The sequence below is a fragment of the Pelodiscus sinensis genome, chromosome 1 (assembly GCF_049634645.1).
Source record: "Pelodiscus sinensis isolate JC-2024 chromosome 1, ASM4963464v1, whole genome shotgun sequence".
Lineage (NCBI taxonomy): Eukaryota > Metazoa > Chordata > Testudines > Trionychidae > Pelodiscus > Pelodiscus sinensis.
Genome location: NC_134711.1, coordinates 319,885,171 through 319,909,582, shown reverse-complemented (window position 1 = coordinate 319,909,582; position 24,412 = coordinate 319,885,171). Strand labels below are relative to the sequence as shown.

The following is a 24,412-nucleotide window of genomic DNA, read 5'->3' as shown; positions in this document are numbered from 1 at the left end:
ATATTTTACTTTGAAATAAGAAGACCGTTTTTTTTTTTTGACAGTTGTTAAAAAAAAAAACACCCCACAAAACCAACAATGAAAAAAAACCCACAAAACCAACAGTGAAAAAAACCCACCCTCAGCTCATTTCATGGTAATGGACAATGTGTCTGGAGTTGAAGCGAATCCAGATAATTGTAGGAATTTGTCCTGTATGTTTTGTCTAACCTTTGCTGTATTGCTCTCCTCTTTTTAATCTTTTTTGATGCTCTGAAAGTTCCTGTAAAGAATCCTAATCCAGCCAGTACATGAGATCAAGACACAGAACAGCAGCATCCTTTGAATCTAGCCAGATGTACGGCAATATCAGACAGAGAAGAGAACAGTGTTCTGACGCATGGGCTTCAATGTTCTTTGTGATAGAAGCGATAAATCAATAAGACATGGCAGGCTAAAGCTGTAAAGCTGAAGTTCTTTCTGTGCCACTGGGAGACTATTTTACCCTTCTGCCTTCAGTGAATCTCATGATTTTTTGCTGCTGGGCATAGATACGTTCATTCTGAACACTTTCAAGTGCATGCAAAAGATGCACTGGGAAAAAAAGGTGAAGTAACATATTGGAGCCTGTCTTTTCAGTGTTAGAGCTTCATAGAAAAACAAAAGCTTCCGGGGGTAGCTGAGTTAGTCTGTACAGGATAAACTTAAACAACAAATGGTCTGGTAGCCTTTATAGACTAACAAAACATGTGGATGGTATCATAAGCTTTCGTGGACACACCCATGAAAGCTCATGATACCATTTACATGTTTTGTTAGTCTATAAAGGGCTACCAGACCATTTGTTGTTTTTTAAGTTTATAGAAAATCAAATCAGAGCACCAAGCTAAGTTCCTCTACATGAGGATCTCCCTGTCAGTGCACCTCAGTGCAGATGCACAAGGGTGTTGCCATTTCACATGGTGAATCTCTCCCAGGAAAAGTTATGTTGAACTCTGTTTTGGAGCCCAGTTTTGGGACATGGCTGCTCATTGGAGTGGCTTCCATATGAGGAGCAGTTAATAAAACTGGGTCTTGCCAGCTTGGAAAAGAGATGACTAATGGGGGTTATGATAGAGGTCTATAAAATCAGGACTGGTATGGAAAAAGTGAACAAAGAAGAATTATTTACTCCTTTTCATAGCACAAGAACCAGGAGTTACCACATGACATTAATAAACAGCATGTGCAAAACAAAGTAAAGGAAGTTCCTCGATGAATCTGTGGAACTTGTTGCCGGAGGATGTTGTGAAGGCCAAGACTATAACAGGGTTTCAAAGGAACTAGACAAGTTCATGGAAAATAAATCCATTAATTGCTATTAGCCATTAGGATGTTGTTCCCTGGCCTCTGTCTGCCAGAACATGGGAATGGGCAACAGGGAATGGATCGTGTGATAATTACAGGTTCTGTTCATTGCCTCTGAAGCACCTGGCTCTGACCACTGTTAGAAGACAGGACACGGAGTTAGAAGGACCTTTGGTCTGACCGAGTATGGCCATTCGTATGTGTTATACATGTACACTTTGGTGATGTGACACAATGTGGAATCCTTACACTTAACTGCATGCTAGATTTGGAGAACTACTCTAATAAAAGTGGGAAAACCCTTGAAAATGCAGCATAAATGACAAGCCTTCACCTTTCTTATAGATCACTGATGTGGGAGCAAATTCTTTGGCTAGGCCTTTCCATGTTTGCTGCTAAGAATCTAGTCCCACTTACTGATGTAAGTGCAATGTTCTTGTTTCATCAAATGCTTCTCAGAAGATGAATATTTTATTATATCTGCTCTAAGAAAGAAAGAGAAAAAGGCAATGGTCAATTTAATGGAATGTTTTTGTTGGGCATGTAAGCAACTAGTCCAGTAGTCGACTACTCAACTACTCGCTCCCCCCTCCTTTCTGCTTCTGTATCAGAGGCAGCAAGCAGGGGGGAGGAGGGGAAAGAGCAGGAACCGGTACTGGGGGGAGCCATCTTAAAAGCTGGTTTCCCCCCAGCACCATCTCTGCAGTGCTGCCTGTCCCCTCCCCCCCATGCTACTGCCTCTGATACAGCAGCGTGAGCGGCGGTGGGGGAAAACGGGAGGCTGCCACAAAGCAGCCTCTGCCTGCAGTGGGCCCAGGCTCATCATGGGCAGAGGTTGCTCTGGGCTGCTGAACTCGGCATGAGCTGGGACTGAGCAAGACCGGCTGAATCCCAGCTCACTCTGGATACTGGACCTACCCTGCTGCACCTCTGCAGTTTAAATGTAGTAGGCACTGGGCTGTCTGCGCACCCAGCTCTTGCTACATTTAAACTGCAGAGGTGCAGCAGGGTTAGCTCCTGGACTCAGTGCAAGCCTGGACTGAGCAAGCCTTCCCTTGTCATCTAATCGCGTAGTTGATAAAAATTGTATCAACTACATGATTAGTGCATTACCCACCTCTTAACATCCTTAGTTTTAGTCTGGTAATATGTCTGAATTAATAAAATAGTGGAGGATCTAAGACTGGGTTTAACCAAAGATCAGTGTGGTTGGGACAAAAATCAACGTGTCACTGGGTGGAGAAAGGTTATATTGACCTGTCTATAATCAGGCCTGCCTCACTACCCTATCTGAGCACACTCGACTGTCATATAATTGTGTAGAAGAAAGTGTACTGTGTGAAAAGCGGATCACAGAAGGTGGTTTGAATACAAGTGAGAGTGACTGGGAAGTTTTGTGCCAGATAATACTCTCTCTTTTCTTTTTGTATATTCTTCCCCTTATGGAAAACATTCATGTTTGTCCAGATCATCCCTTCTCCTATCCCAAAACAGCTGCACAGCACAATGTAATATGTTTTCATTCAAAATTAAGCTTTTGAATGAAAATAGAATCTTTCCATTTTGTAGAATCCTAGGGCTGGAAGAGGCCTCAGGAGGTCATCAAGTCCAACCCCCTGCTCAAAACAGGACCAACTCCAACTAAATCATCCCAGCTAGGGCTTTGTCAAGCCAGGACTTAAAACCTTCTAGGGATGAAGATTCCACCACCTCCCTAGGCAACCCATTGTAGTGACATCTCCATTACTGGAGGCTTGCAATCTCGGTAGTCCACCCTCTATGGTCTTCTGCTAATCTTTGTGGCTAAATAGTTCTTTTGATCCATGCAGGATATCATGTCATCTATCCAAGATCTTTTTCCTGCCATGTATTCTGCCATCAACCTCTTTCCAGTGCTTGAAAAACATTAATTCAGAGGCACAACACGGGTGTTATGTGCCAGGGGCAAAGACAAAATTGGCCACAGCTGCGCGGCAGGGCCCCAAACCTGACACATGGCTGAGCCTGACCCTGGGAGGAGGGGGGAAGCTTCCTTCTTCCCCTCCAGTTGGACCGGGCCCCCGCATGCACTAAGCCACCGGCAGAGATGGAGGAGGGTCGGGCTGGGGGCGGAGAGGAGAGGAGGAGGCTCCAGCCGCCAGTGGCAGGCAAGCGAAAGGCTGACAGAGGGAGTGGAGGGGGACTACATTGGCACCTCCATAGTGTGGCGCCCAGGGCAACTGCCTCCCCCGCCCTCCCTCGCTATGCCACTGCATTCGTTTCCCTTTGAATTCCTTAAATTTAAATACACCCTGCATATCAAATCTGTCTCTTCACAGGATCTATGACTAGAATTTGTTGAGTCCCAATCATCTGTAGTACCAACACATTAATTTGGCAAAAATCGACTGTCTTATCAAAATATGTGAGTTCACGCTGTTTGATGCAGAAAACGTCATTTAATGAAAACTTATTGAAAAGCAAAATCCAAGAGCTGCAAAATGGGCTTGAAATGACTTTTTGGGCAGTTGTTGTTCAAACTAATATTTTCTGTTTCAGCACCATCCTAGTTGCTAGGCGACTTTAATTCCCTTCCCTGTTAGGATTGTTACAGCCTATAGCTAATATTTCAAGAGGGCTCCATGTCCTGACACTGCCACTCTATTGCTAAAGAGGGGGCCGATTAGAGTGTCAAGCCTTTAAAAGGAAAAGCATTTCCTGGAGCCACGCTTGTTGAACTGTCACTTGCGCTGAGAGTAAAGATACCTCTCCTCCTTGGAGAACAACAGGTAAGTATGAGTTCAGGATATAGAAAGGCACTATGGCCTAGAAGAGCAAAGGGTAGGAATTTGGAGGTCAAAGCATCAACTTCTGAAATCAGTGGAGTATCATGAGTTATAGCTGACTGGTCTCACAAGAGTGTTGCCGGACTCACTTCCCCTTTGTAAAACATTTAGAGATGAGATGAGAGATACAGATGAGAGATACTGTGCTAAGAGGATTATACAGCGATGGTGTTCAAGTCAAATCCCTAATATTATATAAATACTTTCTTTTTTTGTTTCAGGTCGGTCTGATGGTGACCTTGATGGCGACTGTAGTAACCGTGTCTTCTATAGCACAACTTTGGGATGATGAATGGGAGATGGTAGTTATTTCAATACAAGTAAGTTACAAAGTGCGTTTGTCAGTGTAAAGTCTAGGAATGGTGCTCGTGCTATAGTTTTTAATACATAGAGTGAAATTATTGCTCCAGTCAGGGGAATGACACAACTGCCATTGACTTCAGAAGGTCTGCAGAGCTGGATATATGAAATATTGATCTTGGGTGTCACGCAAAGCCCTCTGAAGTGAGGAAGACTCCAGCAAACTCAATGAAATAATTGTGTGTTCAGTTTGTATAACGGTGTGTAAATGCTGGGAGTACAGAACTGGAGTTTGAAATTTTTTGGCCCTAAAATAAAATTCCATTAACTTTTTTTATAACACTATAAAGTTCTTTGCTGGGCAATCTAAATAGCCAGATTTGTATTCAGTATTAGTATTACTATTAGATAAATGGCAGTAATGGAGAGGACGAGTGGGGAAAAGAGATGGGAGTGTGAAGAGTAGGCTGCAAAATGTGGATTTCCTCCTGCCCACTTGTATGCTTAGTGTGCTGTTTCAAGTAGGGCTCTGTTTCAAATAGATAACAGTAACAGAGGAACCTTGCATTGGCCTTTCACTTGTGTTCAGCATGTCAGAGCTGCACAGCTTTGCATTTTTTGATACCCAAACTATTTCCAAGGCTAGGCTGGCAGGTGGAGGGTGGCGAGATCTGAAGCTGATGGAGGTTTAGGATCCCCAGGAGCCAGGGGGTTGCATCTCTGACCCTCTTGGCTAAGATAATTATTGGGTCTATTCTCCATGAACTTAGAGCAACTTTGTTGTAGTAGCAGCTAAAGAGCACATGGGATCTGCCTCAGAATGGGGTAGGCAGATACTCTGTGAAAACTTCACTGCTCAGCAGAGAGAGCTTGTCTTGAGACTCCGCTGCATGTGTATAAGAATTGTTTGAAAAGTTGTGAGACAACCTATAAAATACCTTTGGTTTTGTGTTTCCCTAGGCCACAGCTCCCTTTCTGCACATAGGAGCCCTGGCTGTTGTCACCGCCCTGTCTTGGTTGATAGCTGGACAGTTTGCAAGAATGGAAAAAGCCAGTGAGTAGCAACCCAACGTCACATACCATTGTCTCTGTGTGTGCCGAGAGAGGTTCTGAGTAATGTATTTTTACAGAACAAGATGGGGTGTTGTCTGACAAGTTCCTATTGTCCTGTACAGCCGATTTTATCTAGGATTTGTGTCCTTGAAACTCCTTTCTCAGATCTACAGACCCTCTACAGTTCAGAAGAACTGGTGAATGTCTTAGATAAATGGACAAACTACAAAATTGAAATAGTATGTCCTCACTACAGGGGAGCCTCGAAATTAGTCCGAGGTAGCCTCTGTTATTATGGATGCGCTATCTCAACTTAGAGTCCCAGGAAGTACTCGGGGGGAGTAATTACTTCAAATTAGTCTGGGGCTACGTCTAGACTACAACTTTTTATCGGAAAAATGTGCATATCTTTTTCTGATAGTTTTGTCGGAAGAGGCTTTTCCGCAATTTGGCCCATCTACACTGGGCCAAATTTTGGAAAAATCTCCTCTTTTGAAAGAGCCCTTTTTCAACATAGAAAGAGGAAGACAGGGCTTTTGAAAGAGTGCATCTGCTCTTCCTCAAAAGAAAAGCGGAAGAGCAGACGCGTTCCCTAGAAGCCGTGGAGTTTTTCTGGGACATGTATGGTATCCCGGATAAACTCAGTAGACTAGACGCAGCCTGGGAAGTAGTTATTTTGAAATAGCAGCAGCAGAGCATCCACACTAACGCTATTTCGAAATAACTATTTTGAAATAAGTGTTATTCCCTAACTAGGCGTATCCCAACTATGCATAGAAAAGAGAAGACCAAGATGGGAAGAATATGATAAAGATCTATAAAATCATGAGTGGCACAGAAAAAGTGAATTAAGGAGATGCTATTTAACCCTTTACATAACATAAGAACTAAGGGTCACCTGCTGAATCAATGGGCACCGTGTCTAAAACAAACATATGGAAGGACTTCTTCACACAACACACAGACAACTTTAGGAACTCATTGCTAGGGGATGTTGTGAAGGCCAAAAGTATAAGTGGTCTCAGAAAAGAATTAGATTAAGTTCATGGAAGGTAAGACCATCAATGGCTATTAGCCAAGATAGTCAGGGACATAACCTCCTTCTCCAGATGTCCCTGAAGTTGGGTCTGGATGGAAAGGGATCAATAACTTGATAATTGCCTTGTTTTGCTCATTCTTGCTGAAGTACCTGGTATAGGCCACTTTCAGGGACAGGCTACTGGGCTAGATGGACACTGAATGGCGGTTCTTATGTTCTTAGCTCAAGTGTCCTGACTCCATCCATTAGACTGAACTGTTTCACCTCTAGCGGATCTCCTGGGTCTTGGACCTTTCTACAGCCTTAATGGTTCCCTCATTTTGCCTGACGCTAGCCACCTCTCTTTGTCCTCAGCAAATATCAAATCTATTTTCTGAAGGGCTCAACTGCCAAGCCTATCAAACTGGTGTGCCAGTCCCATAAACAATTCTTTTAATTAGCAACTGAGTGGTATTGAAATGCCAGCCCTGGAAGGGTTTGGCAGAACATGTAAAAGATTTCCAAGAAGTGGGTGGTAAGTATCTGGAGGCAGTGGAAAAAAAAAATACTAAAGAATTAATATTAAGAGAGACTTCTCCAAAGGCAGATTTGCTGAAGCTTCACGTACAAATGGAAAAGTTGTACTTGTTCAACAAAAAAGGAAAGAAATAATGCAATAAAATACAGTGTAGTTATTCTGCCAATCAAAATGGGAGGAATTGTAATACAAGCCTCAAGCAGATAATATATTTTCTCCTTTTCATAGTTTATAGTACTGCTTTCTTGACGTTCTCTTCTCTCATGGTGTATTCTATGTATTGTCCTCTTAATTAAGCCACTTATTAGCTAAGTTTTTTCCTCTTATTAAAACTTTACACAACACCCTAAGGGACTTGTCATAGAGTAACAACCCGTATCACACTCCCACCATAGGATCACAAAATTCCCTGCATATACAGGAATGATTTCACCCATCACGGAAAAGCATACCTCAGGGGTATGATGTTACAGCCAGGGCCGTCCCTATCAGTGCTGGTGCCCTATGCAGCCCAGCACTGGTACCCCCAGAAGGAGGTGGGGGCTGAAGCTGTAGGGCAAAGGGGTTGCCAACTCTCCCAGATGGACAGGATGCCATTTACTGCAAAGGTGCCTGGCCCAGGAGAGTTGGAAATGCTGAAGCAGAACCAGGTTGAAGGCACGGGCCAGAGGAGCAGTGGGCAGAGAGAAGTGATGCTTTTAAGGGGAAAGTGTTGCTTTTCCCTAGCTGCCTGCTGTCTGAGTCCTCTGGCCCTGTGAGGGGGAGGCTGGGGACTGCTGGACCAGCTCTGAGCTGGGGGAGTTGCTGGGAAATGGGGCGGGGGGGCCGCTGGAGTCTCTGTTGGGGGTGGAGTCCCAGCATTGAGCCTGCGGGGCGAGGGACGGAGGCCAAAATTCACAGGCAGCATGCAGTTGCATAGGACACCATGACATTTGGGGCAATTTAGTGCCCCAAATTTTGTGGTGCCCCATGTGACTATGTGTTTTGCTTGTAGGTAGGGCTGGCCTTGGCTGCAGCTCTTCAGAGTTACAAACTAGCCCTGCACTGCAGTATAAGACAGGAAGTAAAGAACGCTTAAATCAGTGGAAACTGCCAGAGGAAAGGAAGGGCAAACACAAATCCACAGCACAAGGAGAACGCTGCATCTCTTCTGTCTCCCTAACCATAGTCTTTTGTAGCTGTGTTGGCTGTTGCTCACTGACATTGGCACAGGAGTCTACTTTTCGTATCCCTTATCAAGCATCAGACCCTTAATGGTTCTTCTTCCCAAATCCAGAATCTACAGTGCAGATAAACTGTCTCTTTATAGGTCTTGTTGTTTATAAGTTCCCTCCTCTCTGACAACTCACCCAGGAGGCTTCCAAGGTCAAACAGAAAACACTGGACTAAAAGGAGCAATAAAAGCAATGAGGAGGCAGGAGGAGCACTGCCAGTGACATAGTTCAGGCAACAAAATAAAATGGGGTGGCAAGGATGGGACCTCCCACCAAGGCAGAAGAGAAAGAAAAGGAGAAACTTACTCTAAGGAACAGTGTTGTCATTCTGCTTCCAGCGTATAACATGTCTGCTGGTGAGTCTTGAAGAGAAGTATTCCCGTCACTTATCTAGGTTACACTTCCCCCCCAAGCTTGTCATTGCACAAGCAAATGAAGGCTCCACAGAGCTGAGAAACGGCAGTTCAATTTTCTCCTGCCTTCTTGGTTTATATAAATTTTTATGTTTCAAATCAAGGCAACTTACTGCTGGGGAAAGGAGCTGGAGGCTAAAGGGTTCCAGTCCTATCTCCAGAACGGGAGCACCACAGTTCGAGGAGACAGATGTCTGGTGCTATCTCCATTCTTATATGGCATCCATCTCTATAGTATCTCGGGGCATTTTATGCACTCATGGATTCATCCACTCACACAGCCCCTGGGAGGTAAGGGAGTGCCCTCCCTCTTTGGTCGGTGACTCACACAGGGTTATGTAGGGAGCTGTCTGTGATTGCCAACAAGTAGCTTGTGGCTGGTGAATGTTGTGGTGTGAGACTAGAGCCCTAAACCTCCTGGGACCCAGTGCACTGACTCACCCACAAGGCCTCTCTCTTCCCTCCAGTGACCTCAATGCTGAGCTGGAGGAACTGCCTCGGAGAGGCAAGAGACTAGTTCAGATGCCATGTACATTCAGGTGGCTCACAAAGGAGCTAGCAGGGGCGATTTTGCAGTGTGGAGCACAGACACCAGCCTCTGTGAGTGGAGGATCTCCCTCCATACTCAGTTCTGCCTGTTTTGATGCACAGGTTGGGCATCGCCTTCAATGCACTGTCCCACTTCCCCTTCCTTCTCCCATTGCTCAGCCCCATGTAGAGCCTCTGCAGCATCAAGAATCTATGTGTGAGCAGAATGTGACCAGCTGAGAGCAATTCCAGGATGGAATCTTACCAACCCCATGTGGGATCTGCTTAAATTTGATCCTGTCCTAGATGGGCTCTTTGGGTGTGTCTAGACTACTGAATTTTGTCGACAAAAGTAGACTTTTGTCGACAAAAGTATACCAGCGTCTACACTACCGCTGAGTTCTGTTAACATAACGTCGACAGAACTCAGCAGTTTTGTCGACGCTGGTATACCTCATTTTACGAGGCATAACACCTTCTGTCGACAGAGTTCTGTCGACAGAAGGTGTTATTGCCTGTAGGGTTGCGTCTAGACTACAGGGTTCTGTCGACAAAGCAGCTTGCTTTGTCGACAGAACTCAATGTGTCTGGACACTCTTTGTCGACAGAAGTTTTGTCGACAGATATTGTCGACAAAACTTCTGTCGACAAAACCCGGTAGTCTAGACGTACCCTTTGTGTGACGCAAAAACTCCCTTAGGGTACTCTTCCAGGATCAGCAATCAGCAAAGATACTCCTGACAGGGAGAGGGCACAAGGGCCTGGAACCACTGGGGAGGTGCAGGTTGCCATGCTGATCACCCCCTCCTCTGTCAGATCTTTCAGGGTATGAGAGTCTGGCTTGTACCCGGTTAGCTTTTTCCATTGAGTGGATGGGGACCACTTTAGATGGAAAACTCCTAGGAAACTATGCCAGGGAAATCACACTTGTGGGTTTCCCCACAGTGGGGTGGGACGGTCACTAGATTGCAACACCATTTGTCACCGCACAGGTCTTTTAACACGGGCGCTACGGCTACACTACAAGCTTTTTCTGGAAGAGGAAATGCAAATGGATCACTCATTTGCATATGTCGCACTCTCATTTGCATTTTTTTCTTCTGATCTTTTTTGCAGAAGAGGTTTTTGCACAAAAAAGCACTGTGTAGACTTTTGAGGAAGAAGCGCTCTTGCAGAAAAGGGGGTTTTTGTGCAAAAACCTCTTCCACAAAAAGGATCGGAACAGAACATGGAAATGAGAGCGTGACATATACAAATGAGCACTCCATTTGCATTTCTTCTTCCAGAAAAAGCTTATAGTGTAGCCGTAGCCTCAGAGTGACTTCACTCATGACTCATCTGGACTCTAGAGGTGGAGAATTTGCTGTTCCATCATGTGTGCCCTGGTTCATCCATTCCCCCATTTCAGCAGGGTTTGCTGGGACTCTTTCCCCATGGCATATGTACAGTCCAGTGCCACATCTGATTTTCTGTAACCACCAGCATTTTCCAGTCTAACTCAGACATAATTTCTATCCTTTATCAAAGTCTGCCAGCCTGCGTTCATGGGACTCTGCACCACAGTTAAAACTCTGTGTCCAGGAGGAATGTGGCATTAAAAGGAAAATGACACTTTCTGCTGCCCCCCAGGCTGCTCTGTGAGGACAGTGAGCATGGTTTTCTAAAAAGATTGATGAGCTTCCTTTAAGTGAACTTTTAATTTCCCAGCATTTGTGGCTAATGATGGGATTTGGCTTCAGTCTTATTGCAGGTCCCATGATCAAGGCTGGGTGACACTGTCCTTTCCGATGCAGGTCAGTGATCAAAATCTGTATTTCATTTGGCATTTGTCCAAGATCAGGATCACCGAGCTGCATCGGCTCAATCAGCAGAGGTGGTTAGGAAGGGAAATGGGCTATTTTGGGCTTGGTGGAATCATAATGTGTACTTCTGGGGCAGAGAAATCGTAGTGGAAAGAGCCGTTATAGAGTGATCCAGAGCAAACTGGAGTCACAGAGAAGTTCCAACGATGTCATAGAATCATAGAAGATTAGGAATGGAAGACCCCAAAGGAGGTCATCTAGTCCATTTGTTCTCAAACTGTTCCATAGGCCTGCTTCGGGAAAGCCACTAGCAGGCCTGCACCCATTTGTTTCCCTAAGGTTCCATGGCCGCCGAGCGTTGCGGCTCCTATTGGCTCCCATTTGCCGTTTGTAGCCAAGAGGAGCCACGGGAACCCCCAGAAGGACTAGAATCCAAGCAGGCTGCTTATCTCATGGTCAACTAATTTCTCTCTCTAGTCTAATTGATTGGCAAGTGGGTGCACGCTTGAACAAGGAGACTAGCTGGCGAAAGCAAAGGACAACATGTGACTCAGGAGCAGCAAGTGAACATCTGTGTTCAAATCATTAGCAAGACTTGTTCCTGTGACTGTTGCTTCTTCCAAGAAACTGCTCCCTCTAGGTATCATTGGGTTCAAATGACTGTTAATATCCCATAACTTTCAAAGCACCTGTCATCTTAACTCAGACAAGGTGTTGGGGAGCTAGGAGCATTTCTGCAGTGTCCATCAACACCATCTTCTAACAATTCCCATCTTGTTTGAGTGAAGCCCATTGGAAGTCAAGGGAATGCTGCTCTTTCCAAAGCACAGGACTGAGAGTCAGGGGGTTCTGTTCTGGGATCTGCCATAGACTTCTGGTGTTGCCAACTCTCAAGATTGTATCAACCCTTATAACATTTGTTTCTCATAATGCCCCAGCTCCTGGAGTCCAGTGATTATGTGAATTTTTTTAATTGAAAGTTACATTTCTAGTCCTCCGATTGTAGAGAAGATCCGGAAAATTGTGCCCCATGTGGACTTTTGAGCCAATTTCATCACCTTTTGAGCCTTGACTTACACATTTTTGAATGCAGTACTGTTCTTGGGCAAGTCATTCAATCTCTGTTCTCCCCACATGTGCCTTCCAGGAGTGTAGTGAAAATTAATCAATTGGTTGAGATGCCTGAGATCCCGAGGTAGGAAGCACAATAGAAGGACAAAATGTTTTCTTTATATTTATCACTTTTGTGACAATACTTTAAAAGCATCCTGTGCAACCCATTGCTGTTGCTGCTTACCAGCAACGAAAACCAAACTCAAGGCAAGCTGGCACCATTGTAGGATGCGAGGCATGGACTCTGACCCATTTCAATCATTAACCCTGCAAGCTGTATCTTTATCCAAAACCCAGTACTCCAGAGATAAAGAGCGGGGGCTTCTTTTAGGACTGACACATTTGACCAGATGTCACTAAAAGTCATACTGAGACTGGACTTAGGTGAAATACAAAGAACTGTGCTATAAACTAAAATATTCATAGTTCAGTATAACATTTGGAGGTGGGTATTAAAACTTAACAAAGAGGTAAACCTGTGGCTCAATAACACCCATAGCGAATTTAACATCTCAATGTGCAGCAGTCAAAAAAGTGCAAAGAACATTAGGAACCATCAAGAAGGGGATAGATAATGAGACAAAATATCATAATACCACTATATAAATCCATGGTACCTTGAATACAGCGTGCAGTTCTGGTCACCGCAGTAGAACTGGAATTGGATGAAGTATAGAGAAAGGAAACAAAAAAATGATAGGAGCATGAAACAGCTTCTGTATAAAACATTAAAAAGATGGGGACTGTTCAGCTTTGAAAAGAGGCAATTAGGAGAGGACATCATAGGAGTCTGTAAAATCATGAATTGTATAAAAACCTGAATAAGAAATTAGTATTCACTTCACATAATCCATGAACCAGAGGTCGCCTGATGAAATCAATAGGCAGCAGATGTAAAAGTAACTAAAGGAAGTATTTCTTGCCACAGTGCCGTCATCCTGAGAACTTGTTGCCAGGGAATGCTGTTAAGGCCAGAAGAATTTGGCCTTGTGTGATGTAGCTCTGAGTGCTTAAGCCCCAGTGTAGACACCACCAGGTACCTGAAAGAATTCTTCTGTTGATCTAGCTACTGCCTTTTAGGGTTATGGGTTGCCTTCGGTGCCAACAGAGCCCTTCCTGTCAATGTAGGTAGTGTCTACACCAGGCCTGGGCAAAATATCTCCATGGGCTGGATCTGGCTCACCAAGCCACTGGATCTGGCCCACAGATGCAGCCGGAGAGCCTCAGGCAGACTCCCTGCCTATCTCCCTACACACTGCTGAGAAAAGCAGCAGTTGCAGGGCTCTGTTTGAACACCTGTGAGCCCAGAGGAGGGGGGGCAGGAGGCTTCAGGCGCTGTTCCTGCCCCCTGCACAATCCTATTGGCCAATTTCCGGCCAGTGGGAGCTGCCTGTTGTCAACAAGCAGCTTGCAAAGCACCCTCCCCTCCCAGAGCCTGCACCACAAACCTCTGCCCCATGTCACAACCCAAATCCACTGCCCACCTGCTACACTTATATCCCCTCCCAGATCCCACACTGTGATCTCCTGCCCTAGGTCACAGCTCCCTCCTGTCTTAGGTCACAGCTCAGACCCTCTGCCCCACTCCTGCCCCCACATTCTCTCCCAGATCCTGCACCCCAAACCCCTGCCCAGGTCACAGCCCAATCCCCTCCTGGATCCTGCTCCCCAATCCCCTGCCCCAGATCACAACCAAACCCCCTGTACCTCCTCCTGCACCCCAGTCCCCTGCCCCATCCCGCTGGTGTCCTATATCCTATACCTCTGTGTATGTTGGGTTTCCCTATCTGCAAAGTGGGGTAAATTCATACCTTGGGATTTGTAAAGCACTCAGAGATACTAGTGATAGAAATGTAGCCGTGTTAGTCTGGGGTAGCTGAAGCAAAATGCAGGACAATGTAGCACTTTAAAGACTAACAAGATGGTTTATTAGATGATGAGCTTTCGTGGGCCAGACCCACTTCCTCAGATCAAATAGTGGAAGAAAATAGTCACAACCATATATACCAAAGGATACAATTAAAAAAAAATGAACACATATGAAAAGGACAAATCACATTTCAGAACAGGAGGGGGATGCGGGGGGGGGGGGGGGAAGGAACTCTCCCCACCTCTAATATCATCAATTCACAGACACTTACCTTCCTTCCTCCCCCCCCCCCCGCATCCCCCTCCTGTTCTGAAATGTGATTTGTCCTTTTCATATGTGTTCATTTTTTTTAATTGTATCCTTTGGTATATATGGTTGTGACTATTTTCTTCCACTATTTGATCTGAGGAAGTGGGTCTGGCCCACGAAAGCTCATCATCTAATAAACCATCTTGTTAGTCTTTAAAGTGCTACATTGTCCTGCATTTTGCTTCTGAGATACTAGAATGGGATCCATCCCATGGCAAATACAAAGCATTGCTAGTCTTTGTAGCTGGAGGGAATGGCTAAGGTTTGTCCATTATGTTAGGAGAAGCAATGCAATGTCTTTTCTGGAGCGATTTGTCCTGAACCAGCGTTTTCACCGGCTGCATTTGTGTTCAGCTTCACAGATGTTGATGTTCACTACGTACTTTGCCGTCTTAGTTGCACTTTACCTCATTCCCCTCACTGTCTCTTCCCCTTGTATAATGGAGAAAAAGGATCTGGGACCAAAACCTGCCATCATAGGCCATCGTGGCGCACCAATGGTAAGTAGCTTCACATTATAATTGGTCTGTCTGTTTCTTCTCCTCTTCTGCAAATTTGGTGCTGGGTTTGACTGCCCTGGAGACTGAAGTCTGCTATCCATCTGACATGTGCAGCATGACTTGGCATGTGATCTTGGGACGTACCCTCGCTCTGCCTCAGTTATCTCATCTGCCTACCTACTTCACGGTGGGTTGGGAAGCTTGATAAATTACTCTGTGCTTAGGAAAGGCACTTGCCCTGAAACTTTCAAAATCCTCCTGATTTTTAGAGGCTCACTCTTGCTCTTCATAGAGCCTGCTGAAAAGAGTTTGAAAGACACCCCCCCCCCCAACATTTTCTGTAATCCACGTTAGTTTAGCTGCATATGTCTTTGTTCTTCTGTGGGTCTGTGGGTCTGGATCATATAAAAATGTTATTGCCTGCAATGTAATAGACTTGGTCTTTTACCACAGTGGTTCTCAACTATGAATACATGTACCCCTTGAAGTATGCAGAAGTCTTCTGGAGGGTATATCAACTCCTTTAGATATTTGCTTAGTTTTATGACAGATTATTTAAAAAGCATTAGCAAAGTCAGTACAAACTAAAATTTCACACAATGATTATACTAATATATATTAAATATTATACTGTTCTTTATACTATCCACTGAACCATAAGTGCAACATTGACATTCCAATTTATTTATTTTATAATTATAGGGCAAAGATGAAAAAGTAAGCTGTGTTTTAGTGTGCTGTGACACTTTTGTATTTTTATATCTGATTTTGTAAGAAATAAGTGAGGTGAAAGTTGGGGTACACAAGACAAATTTGACTTCTGAAATGGATACCATAATCTGCAAAAATTGAAAGCCACTCGTTTAACTCAAGCAATAGAAATATATGCCTTTATATCAAGGTCCTAGATTCCTTTCCCTGGGCGGACCTAGCCTGGGGTATTTAAAAACTCAGCACTAGAAGACATCTTTGGTGGATGACCTTTTGAGAAACAATGCTAACACGTGCCATGTGATGCAAAAACACAGTACTGTGATGCTGCATGTTAAATCTTAAAAATGGCAATCCTAAAAACCTGCTTGTGGTTGGTTGGTGATTACCCAGCAGATCATATGATGTCTTTTGTGGTTAACCACACACTACTGGCTTTCTGCACCTCCAAGCCATAAATAGATAGAACAAGCCAGCTTTTTGAGATAACCCTGTTTCTTCTGATGCTTGCTTATTCTGTGAAAGCAGCAGAGTGCCTCTGCTGATTAGCATCTTGAAAAGTCTAAGGTGGAGCCAATCCTTTTTTTGAGGTGGGGCTTTTGCCAGCAGGCCGGTCTGTTGTGTTTAGTTCTTGGGAGTCTAAAGGCTTATCTCCACTACGCGGTGGATCAACACTGTAGCAATCGACCCACTGGCTGTCAATTTATTGCATCTGCTTAGATGCAATCAGTCAATTTCCGAGCACTCTCCCATCGATGCCAGTACTCTACCAGGACGAGAAGAGTAGCTGGAGTCAACAGGAGAGCAGTCCCCACCGACCTTACCACACAGATGACATTCTGAAAAATATGCTGACGTTAGCTATGCTATTTGCATAGCGGAATTTATGTAGATTACATCGATGGCGGGGGTTAGTGTAGACAAGGCCTTAGTGTACATTGCAGCCATTCTCAGATTAGCTGCAGTAGCAGTTGGCTGCCGTAGGAAATTAGTGTACCATATCTTCTTCATCCTTGGAGTCTTTTCCATATGGCAGCTTTGCAGGTACAGCAGACCACCGCTTGACTGTCTCTCTCCTTGCCTCCTGACAGAGTACTTTCTGTGACTGTTAAGTTTAGTAGGGGAGGGAGGGAATTGTTGTGAAGGTTAATGAATGGAATACCAAGTTCTCTTGCTGCCAGTGGTGCCCATACTCTAGATTGGGAACCCTGAATTTATGTTCATTATGTGTTTGCTGTACAAAACACGGACTTTCCTGTCATCTAATGGCTGATACGGCATTTGCCACTTTAATGGCTTTTTAAGTAATGACTTGAGTTCTGAAGCCATAAAAGCAGCGATTGGATAAAGTAGAAACCAACTGCATACTTCAGCCTGAAATTCCAGCTGAAGCTAAACCAATTTTTTTTTGGGGGGGGGGGGGAGAGAGAGAAGGAGGGTTTTTTGTTTTTGTTTTATTGAGGGGTGGTTTGGGGATGGAATAAAGGTCCATTAGTGGGAGAGTAAACTTTTTCTCTGTCTGTTTTATACATATATATCCAAGCCTGGAAGTACCAAAATACCCCTATAATATTCGGGTCTCTGATTATTTCCTGCCTAGCAAGAAGTCAGGGAAATTTATCTGAAGACTCCTTTGCTATTAGATTTCCTGACTTGAAGATTCAAGAGGTTTGGATAAATGTCAGTAGCCTATCTGGACCAAACGGCAAAACATATGAGAATTCATGCTTCACTTTATTTAATGATATTTCTGGGGGGAAGTGGTTATTTTGTATTGTGTGATGAAAAGGCTGCTGCTAAAATCAAGTGTCTCATGTAGCATCCCTTTCTCCCTTCCCATAACCCAGTAAATAAAGCCAATCGTTGTATAGGCAGGTGGCTTATTTTAATGCTTTGCAGAAGACAAGACGAGCAAAAATAACTTTTCTGAGCTGTGAAAAGAGTAGCATAGGAAACTGCCAGCTACACTAAAAAGAAAAATGAGAATGAAAAGGAGAAGTGGTTAAAATATTTTGTATTGCCCCCACCCAGAACTATCTTGAGTGTCACCTTGAGTCTTATTGTATATTTCAGGGAGTCTCTTCTAAGCTCTCCTTGTTTGGACAAGTCTCTCTTAAATGCTGAATGACACGCCAGCCTCACTTGTCATACCAAGTGTATTTACTTTCCAACCTAATTATTTTAATGCTTTGCCGAAAGGCATACCACTAATACTATCTATTTGTCACAAGAATACTTGAACTAGTTATCTTGGAGGAAATCTTACTATGTTTGCAACCTGGAAAATAAAGAGTAAATGACCCAGCTAAAGGTCTAAGAAAGTGCTGCCGAATACCAACCACAGTTCTCCTTTAAATAATGTAGAGATTGAAGATCTCAAATCTAGGGAGCTGGAACTTGAGGCAGCAGTAGATCTGACAAGATCTGATAATGTTTTAGTGATTATATAACCATCTTAATCGTCCTCTTCAAAAAGAAGCAAATGTGACTTGTGCTCAAAGACTCCTTATTTAATGGAGTGTTATAGTGTCTGTGCTCGCCTGATGTGACTGCACATAGAATATTGTGTTAATGTATGGATACACTGTTGCCTTAAAGTTGTAAGTAAATGTAATGGATTTCAGCAGAAAGCCACTGCAGTGATGAAGAGGCTGGAAGGACTGTCTTCCAAGGAATGGTTTAGTGTCCAAGAATGATGAGTAAGTGAACGGGGTGAGCATGGAATTGATTGGGGTGGTCCAAGGAGTAAGAGCAGGAATATTGGGTTACAACTAAAGGCAGATTTAGGCTGAGAATTATGGAGAAGCTCTTCATGGTGATTGGATTGGGTGTCATACCAATGTGTGCAAGCGGTCCCCCATGGGAAGTGGCCAAAGGGAATTGCATTGTACCCCCCACAAAGGATGCATTCAGCTGGTGCAAGAACTTTAAGCCATGCACTCTTCACTTTGGCTTTCTGCAGAGCTTTTTAAAACTATAGTCTTATTCTGCTGGGCTGCAAGACAGGGTGAGATCCCGTCCAAAAGACGTGAGATGTAGGAAGCTCTGGAAGGGGGAGAGCAAAGACTTGCTGCAGAAGGGGAAGGGTGGGGATTTCCCATCAAGGAACACAGTGGGATGGATCACTAGTGTTCTGTCCAAAGTTACGTGGGTAATTTAACTCCATTTCCTTTGGGAGTCTGTTGCACAGTCTGTTAGATCTCACTGCCAGGAAACATCTCCTGGTATCGTATTCCTCGTCAATTTTCCTTTGCTTAAACTTCATCCAGCCATCCCCACTTTTTCACCATGCTAAATGTTTCCTTTACATCATTACTGTTAGCTGTAAAATCCTTTTTAGCTTCTCTCTTGGGTGTTGCCTACCTCATTTAATCCACATTTAATTCTTAGTATTTCCTTCCAAGTGAATCATCCAGCCTCCTAATAATTTCTCCTCCAAACTCCCTCTGGTTTCTCAACATCTTCCTGGTAATGAAGTTGCAATGGGGTCACTTAGGGACAGCCTAGAACTATGGGATTGCTGTGCCCCCTTAACTCTGCTTGTGGAGACCCACACCCAGCTCAGTCTTGTGAATACCCTCTAAGCCCATCACGAATCACACAGAGAGAGTCGCCAGCCAGTCGCCCCAGCCTTGCATCTGGGAGACGCACCATGGAAGCTCATTCATTAGTTCCCCCTTCTGACAGAGGATAGTGGATGTGCAACAGTCCTTGTTAACCTCAGCTGAGATTCCCCAGGCACTTCAGCCAAAAACAGACTGTTTTAGATAAAATATAAAACAGATTTATTAACTGCAGAAAGATTTTAAGTGGGTAGAAGTAGTAGTGGGCATAGAGATCAAATTTGGATAGATGAGAAATAAAAACAGATTTTCAGTCTTAATTCTCCAGCCTAAGCAAGATTGCAATTAGTTTCTCACCCTAATAGATGTTACAGGTGGCTCACACTTCTTATACACAGGCTTGATTCCCTTCCCAGGCTGGGGCCAGAATCCTACCCCCCCCCCCCCCCCAAAGTCTTGGACTTCCAGACAGTCTTTCAGGTGTTGAGAGGGAGGAGGAGAAAGGCCAAGTAATGATGCCAATCTCTGTTCTTTATCCTTTCTTCCAGCTGCTAGAAAGATCCTTGCTGTGAAGTGTGGGGTGGGGCTGTCTAGGGGCTGCCGCATTGTGTGCCTCTGGAAGAGTCATTTTTTCTTGATAGGCCATCAATGCCTGCCTGGCCCATGGTACTTGCTCCTTTGAGCAGTGGGTGTTTCCCAAAAGCATTTGCGCAAGAGGGCTTTTTCTTGAGCGGGAGCAGCATAGTATTTGCGCAAGAACACTGACAATCTTACATGAGATCGTCAGTGTTCTTGCACAAATTCAAGCGGCCAGTGTAGTCAGCTGGCAAGTTTTTCCGCAAAAGCACCTGCTTTTGTGGAAAAACTTGCCAGACTAGACGCAGCCTTAGTGTTTAAATGTGTAAGGAGCCGCTAACTCTCAGTCATTCTCTCTACCCATGATACTGCAGTATATGAAAACCACATAGTATCCTCCCATCATCTCCAGTGTTATTGCACTGATGGGGACCAGGGGCACCAATGCCCAAGACAACACAGGATTGCTGAGGGTCTCCTGAGTTTTCGTCTAACATGGTAGCCTCTGGACCATCCTTCTTCTATCCAAATGATCACTATATTGCCCATCCTTCTGCTATCTTGTCTGTTTAGAATATAAACTGTTTCTTTGCTTTGTTTGTATAATGCTCCACACAACAAAACCTTTGTCCTAAGTGGGGCCTTTGGGCATTATTGAGATGTAAACAAATACGTGTGAATCCATGAAATGTGAACTATCCAAATCTGACCTACATAGAAGAAGGTATAGTTCTTGTTCTGATGTGATGTCAAGGCTGGCTATCGTTGCTTATCAGTAAAGTAGTACAGTAATTCCTCATTTAACACTATAGATATGTTTCAGAAAATGATCGTGTTAAGTGAAAATGTGTTATGCGGGGTCAATTTTCCCATTGAAAATAATGGAAAAGGTGGGGGTTGAGTTTCAAGCGATGGTGTCTGTTGGGACCGGGACATAAGGTTGGGGGAGAAAGGGGACTGGGTTATAGCAGGGAGGGGAGGTGTTTGGCTCCGGGGAAGCGAAGCAGAGGGGAGGGGGATTGAGTTGGGAGTATGCCCCAGTGACGGGTCTGCCGGAACCCGCACTGCGTCCGGCGAGGGGGGGTCACCGGGGAATGGCACGGCGAGCAGCAAACCCTCCGCCACTTTGCGGGAAGGTGGGGGAAGCCCTGTGCAGCTGCCGGCAACGGGCCGGCTGGGGAAACCCAGCCACCGGCCTGCAAGGTGAGGCGGAGGAGGTGGGGCAAGGCGTCCGGTGAGGGGGAGTCAGTGGGGAATGGTGCAGCGAGCAGCGAACCCTCCGCCTCTTTGCATGGAGGCTGGGGAAGCCTCGCACAGCTGCTGGCAATGGGCCAGCTGGGGAAATCGTGTTATTCCGGGGATGGTCATGTAATTCAAAAAAATGTTCCCTTAAAAAAAAAAATGGTGCTATCGCGGAAATGTGTTAAGCGAGCATGTGTTAATTGAGGAATTACTGTATTCAGTACAAAAATACCAAATCATTCCCTTCCTATCTGATCTTGACAATGTATCATTATGAGCAAGAGCCAACACCTTCTCTACAGCTGAGCGATTGGGAATGTGCTCTGACTATTCTATCGAATTTTGAAATGAAGTGAGTTTATTTGCACCTGTTGTTTTGGGAAATGAATAAACATTTGTGTCATCCAGGAAGTTTGAAGCAAACTTTGCTGGCTACAACAAAGGTTCTTGCATGCTCAGCCAATCAGAGGATAGAAACAATATTGTTTGACTTATCTGACCAATTACAGCAAAGCAGCTCATTTCACGTTTAGAAAATGCACAACAAATCCATAGAACAAATAAATGCAGAAGGATATTAATTTGGATAATAAATTTAAGGAAGTTGCAATTAGCTTGTGAATGTTCAATGTGGGAAATAGACTCTAAATGTTAAATAAATAATTCACTGCAAATAATTTACTCCATTCTCTCCTTTAGCAATCACTGAGAGGTTGATTTTTGGACTGATCATTACAGGTGATCAATTAAAACAAGCTCTACTGTCAAGAACAAGTTTTTCATGCATTCTTCATAGAGGATTCCAATTGACATCCGTAGGAGTCTTGGTCCGGAGGGAGAGGCTTGCACGTTCAGGCCTTAGAATGCAAACATTACTATATTCTTTCTCTCTGGTTGTCTTTCCTGTCACTTTGTTCTCTTAAAAAAAATTATACCAGATGGCAACATAGCAAGGGTTTTCTAAGGAAAATCTGCCTGTTAACATTGGACTAAGGGAGAAACTTATTCCTAGTAGTGATACAAATATTTATATCTGGAAGTGAGTCATTTGTTTTACAGTTTTTGCTGGAGAATTTTAAAAAAACAAACTTTAAAACAAACTGCAAGTGGGTGACTGTTGTGGCATAGTGGCCATCTCCTTTGGGCACATCTGTGCTAAATATGCCACTATTTGTTTTCCTTTTTCTAGGGAGAAGGAAGACTGGTGGGCGTGAAATTATTCCACTTGAATAATCTCTATTCTTCCTTAAAAGGATCTTCTTCAAATCTCACAGCACTAGTTTTAAAATCACTTTGCTGGGGTGTCAGCATGAAGCGGATGGGCAGGGAATGTGTTTTTCCAGCAGTAGTGAGCAAATCTTTGAGAATAAACAAAAGCTGATCTAAAGGAAGTGTGTTTTGGTTTATGAAGGTCTCTGACTCTCTTGCGTTCTCTTGGTGGCTCTGCGTTGTAGTGTGGGAAGACATTGTCAGTTTGAGCCATAACGAAGCCAACACTAAGGGTGCTTCTACGCTGCACCATTACTTCGAGATAACTAGCATTATTTCGAAATAACAATGTGATCATCTACACAGCCAGTCCGTTATTTTGAAATAATTTTGAAATAATGGACGACTTATTCTGAAGTCTGTAAACCTCTTTCTACAAGGAATAATGCCTATTTTGAAATAGCTGTTTCAAAATAAGGTGTGTGTAGATGCTCCACTGCTGCTATTTCGAAATAGCCTTTCACTGGGGCCATTCTAAGTTATTCCTCCCCAGTGCCTCCTGGAGCTCTAAATCATGATAACACATCTACATTAAGGAAGCCTGCCTCGGACTCATTTTGAGGCGTCCCTGCAGTGTAGACGTGCTATTTTGAAATAAGCTATTTTGGAATAACAATTCCAGATTAGTTTATTTTGAAATAAGCGTGCTGCATAGACATACCCTAAATGACACTAATCTGCGCCCATGGATGGGAAATAGCGAAGTGATGTAGAAGCTGGTGGGGGGAAGAGAACTTGTGAAAAATAGAGAATCAACAGTGAAGGTGAGAGTCTAAATTCTAATAATGTCTATTGGTGTTACCCCAGGGCTCCAATCAGGGTCAGAATCTCTTTGTTACTTATTGTGCTAGGTGCTGTTTAAACACAGAAGACAGTTCCAGCTCTACAGCACGTTCAGTCTGAGAGGAGAGACAACAGATGGATAGGGATGGGGGAGCACAATGACACAATAATGTTCAGCATGCCAGCCAGTGGTTTCAGCACACCAGCTAGCCACACACGTGCAGTGGAAGGGCCAGGCCTTTCCCTGAAGAGCTTAACGTAATTTGATACAAGATCAACAAATGAGTGTTGCACACAAAAGAAGAAAAGGGGGCTAGAGTAACTGGTAAGGTGATCACGTGGTTGCATAGACTGGCTACTGCACAGCTTCATAGCAGTTCAAGTTCTATGTCACTTGCATTTCAAGAAACGCTGCCTTTAGAACCTGATCCTAAACCACTGTCCATTACCACACTGCTGTAGGCTTCAGTGGAGCTTAGTAGTTGATTCTAGCTAAGGATCTTCTAGTGCATAGTGGGCATCGTTTTAAAAACTAAGGATTCAGGCTCCCCAGGAACCTGATGTAGACTTGGTATCTTCCTGAGCATGAGATCCCACAGCATCCCAGCCCCTGGAGAGTGGTGAATTGTGAATTTTGATCACACTGGCTGTACAGGCTCCATTCCTGGAGCTGAGCTGTGAAATGCTTGTTCTAAAAATGCCCAGCATTAGCACTAGAGCTGAGTACGGCTACCTATCTGGGTTTCCTGATGCTGCTGTGTCTGGGGTGTGTTTTTTAAGTGAGCCTGAGCTGATTTGTGGCTCTGAGTAGGGTCCTTGAGAAACCAATCACTTTGCAGGGTGTTCCGCCGGCAGCCAAACACAACATGGCTTCTGCTGAGTTTTTTGCTTTGAGCCTACTGGTTCCTTAAAAGTCATCCGGGAACTGAAACAGTTCTGCAGAAACCTCCCTGTGGCTTGAAACTGCATTTTCACGCTGCACTGGTTTTGTCTAAGCACAGATGCCGAGGTTTTCAAAGGTGCCAAAGAGGGATAGGTTATCATAGAATCATAGAATCATAGGACTGGAAGGGACCTCGAGAAGTCATCGAGTCCAGCCCCCCGCCCTCAAGGCAGGACCAAGCTCCACCTACACCATCCCTGACAGATGTCTATCTAACCTGTTCTTAAATATCTCCAGAGAGGGAGATTCCACCACCTCCCTTGGCAATTTATTCCAATATTTGACCACCCTGACAGTTAGGAATTTTTTCCTAATGTCCAATCTAAACCTCCCCTGCTGCACTTTAAGCCCATTACTCCTTGTCCTGTCCTCAGAAACCAAGAGGAACAAATTTTCGCCTTCCTCCTTGTGACACCCTTTTAGATATTTGAAAACCGCTATCATGTCCCCCCTTAATCTTCTTTTTTCCAAACTAAACAAGCCCAGTTCATGAAGCCTGGCTTCATAGGTCATGTT

At 44.3% G+C, this 24,412-nt stretch overlaps 1 protein-coding gene and 1 long non-coding RNA gene across 8 annotated transcripts in view; both read left to right on the top strand.

Annotated features, from left to right (window-relative positions):
* Positions 1-24,412, top strand: part of GDPD5 (glycerophosphodiester phosphodiesterase domain containing 5) — a 347,114-nt gene that overhangs the window by 269,575 nt on the left and 53,127 nt on the right. For all 7 annotated transcript variants that reach the window (XM_075919543.1, XM_075919542.1, XM_075919541.1 and 4 more), the window contains 3 exons: positions 4,373-4,471; positions 5,412-5,505; positions 14,664-14,809. In XM_075919543.1, the coding sequence (XP_075775658.1) occupies positions 4,373-4,471; positions 5,412-5,505; positions 14,664-14,809 (339 nt within the window). The remainder of the gene's footprint in view (positions 1-4,372; positions 4,472-5,411; positions 5,506-14,663; positions 14,810-24,412) is intronic.
* Positions 16,975-22,292, top strand: LOC142826588 (uncharacterized). Its single transcript, XR_012900808.1, has 2 exons — positions 16,975-18,219; positions 22,091-22,292. It is a non-coding gene; the product is annotated as an uncharacterized LOC142826588 (long non-coding RNA).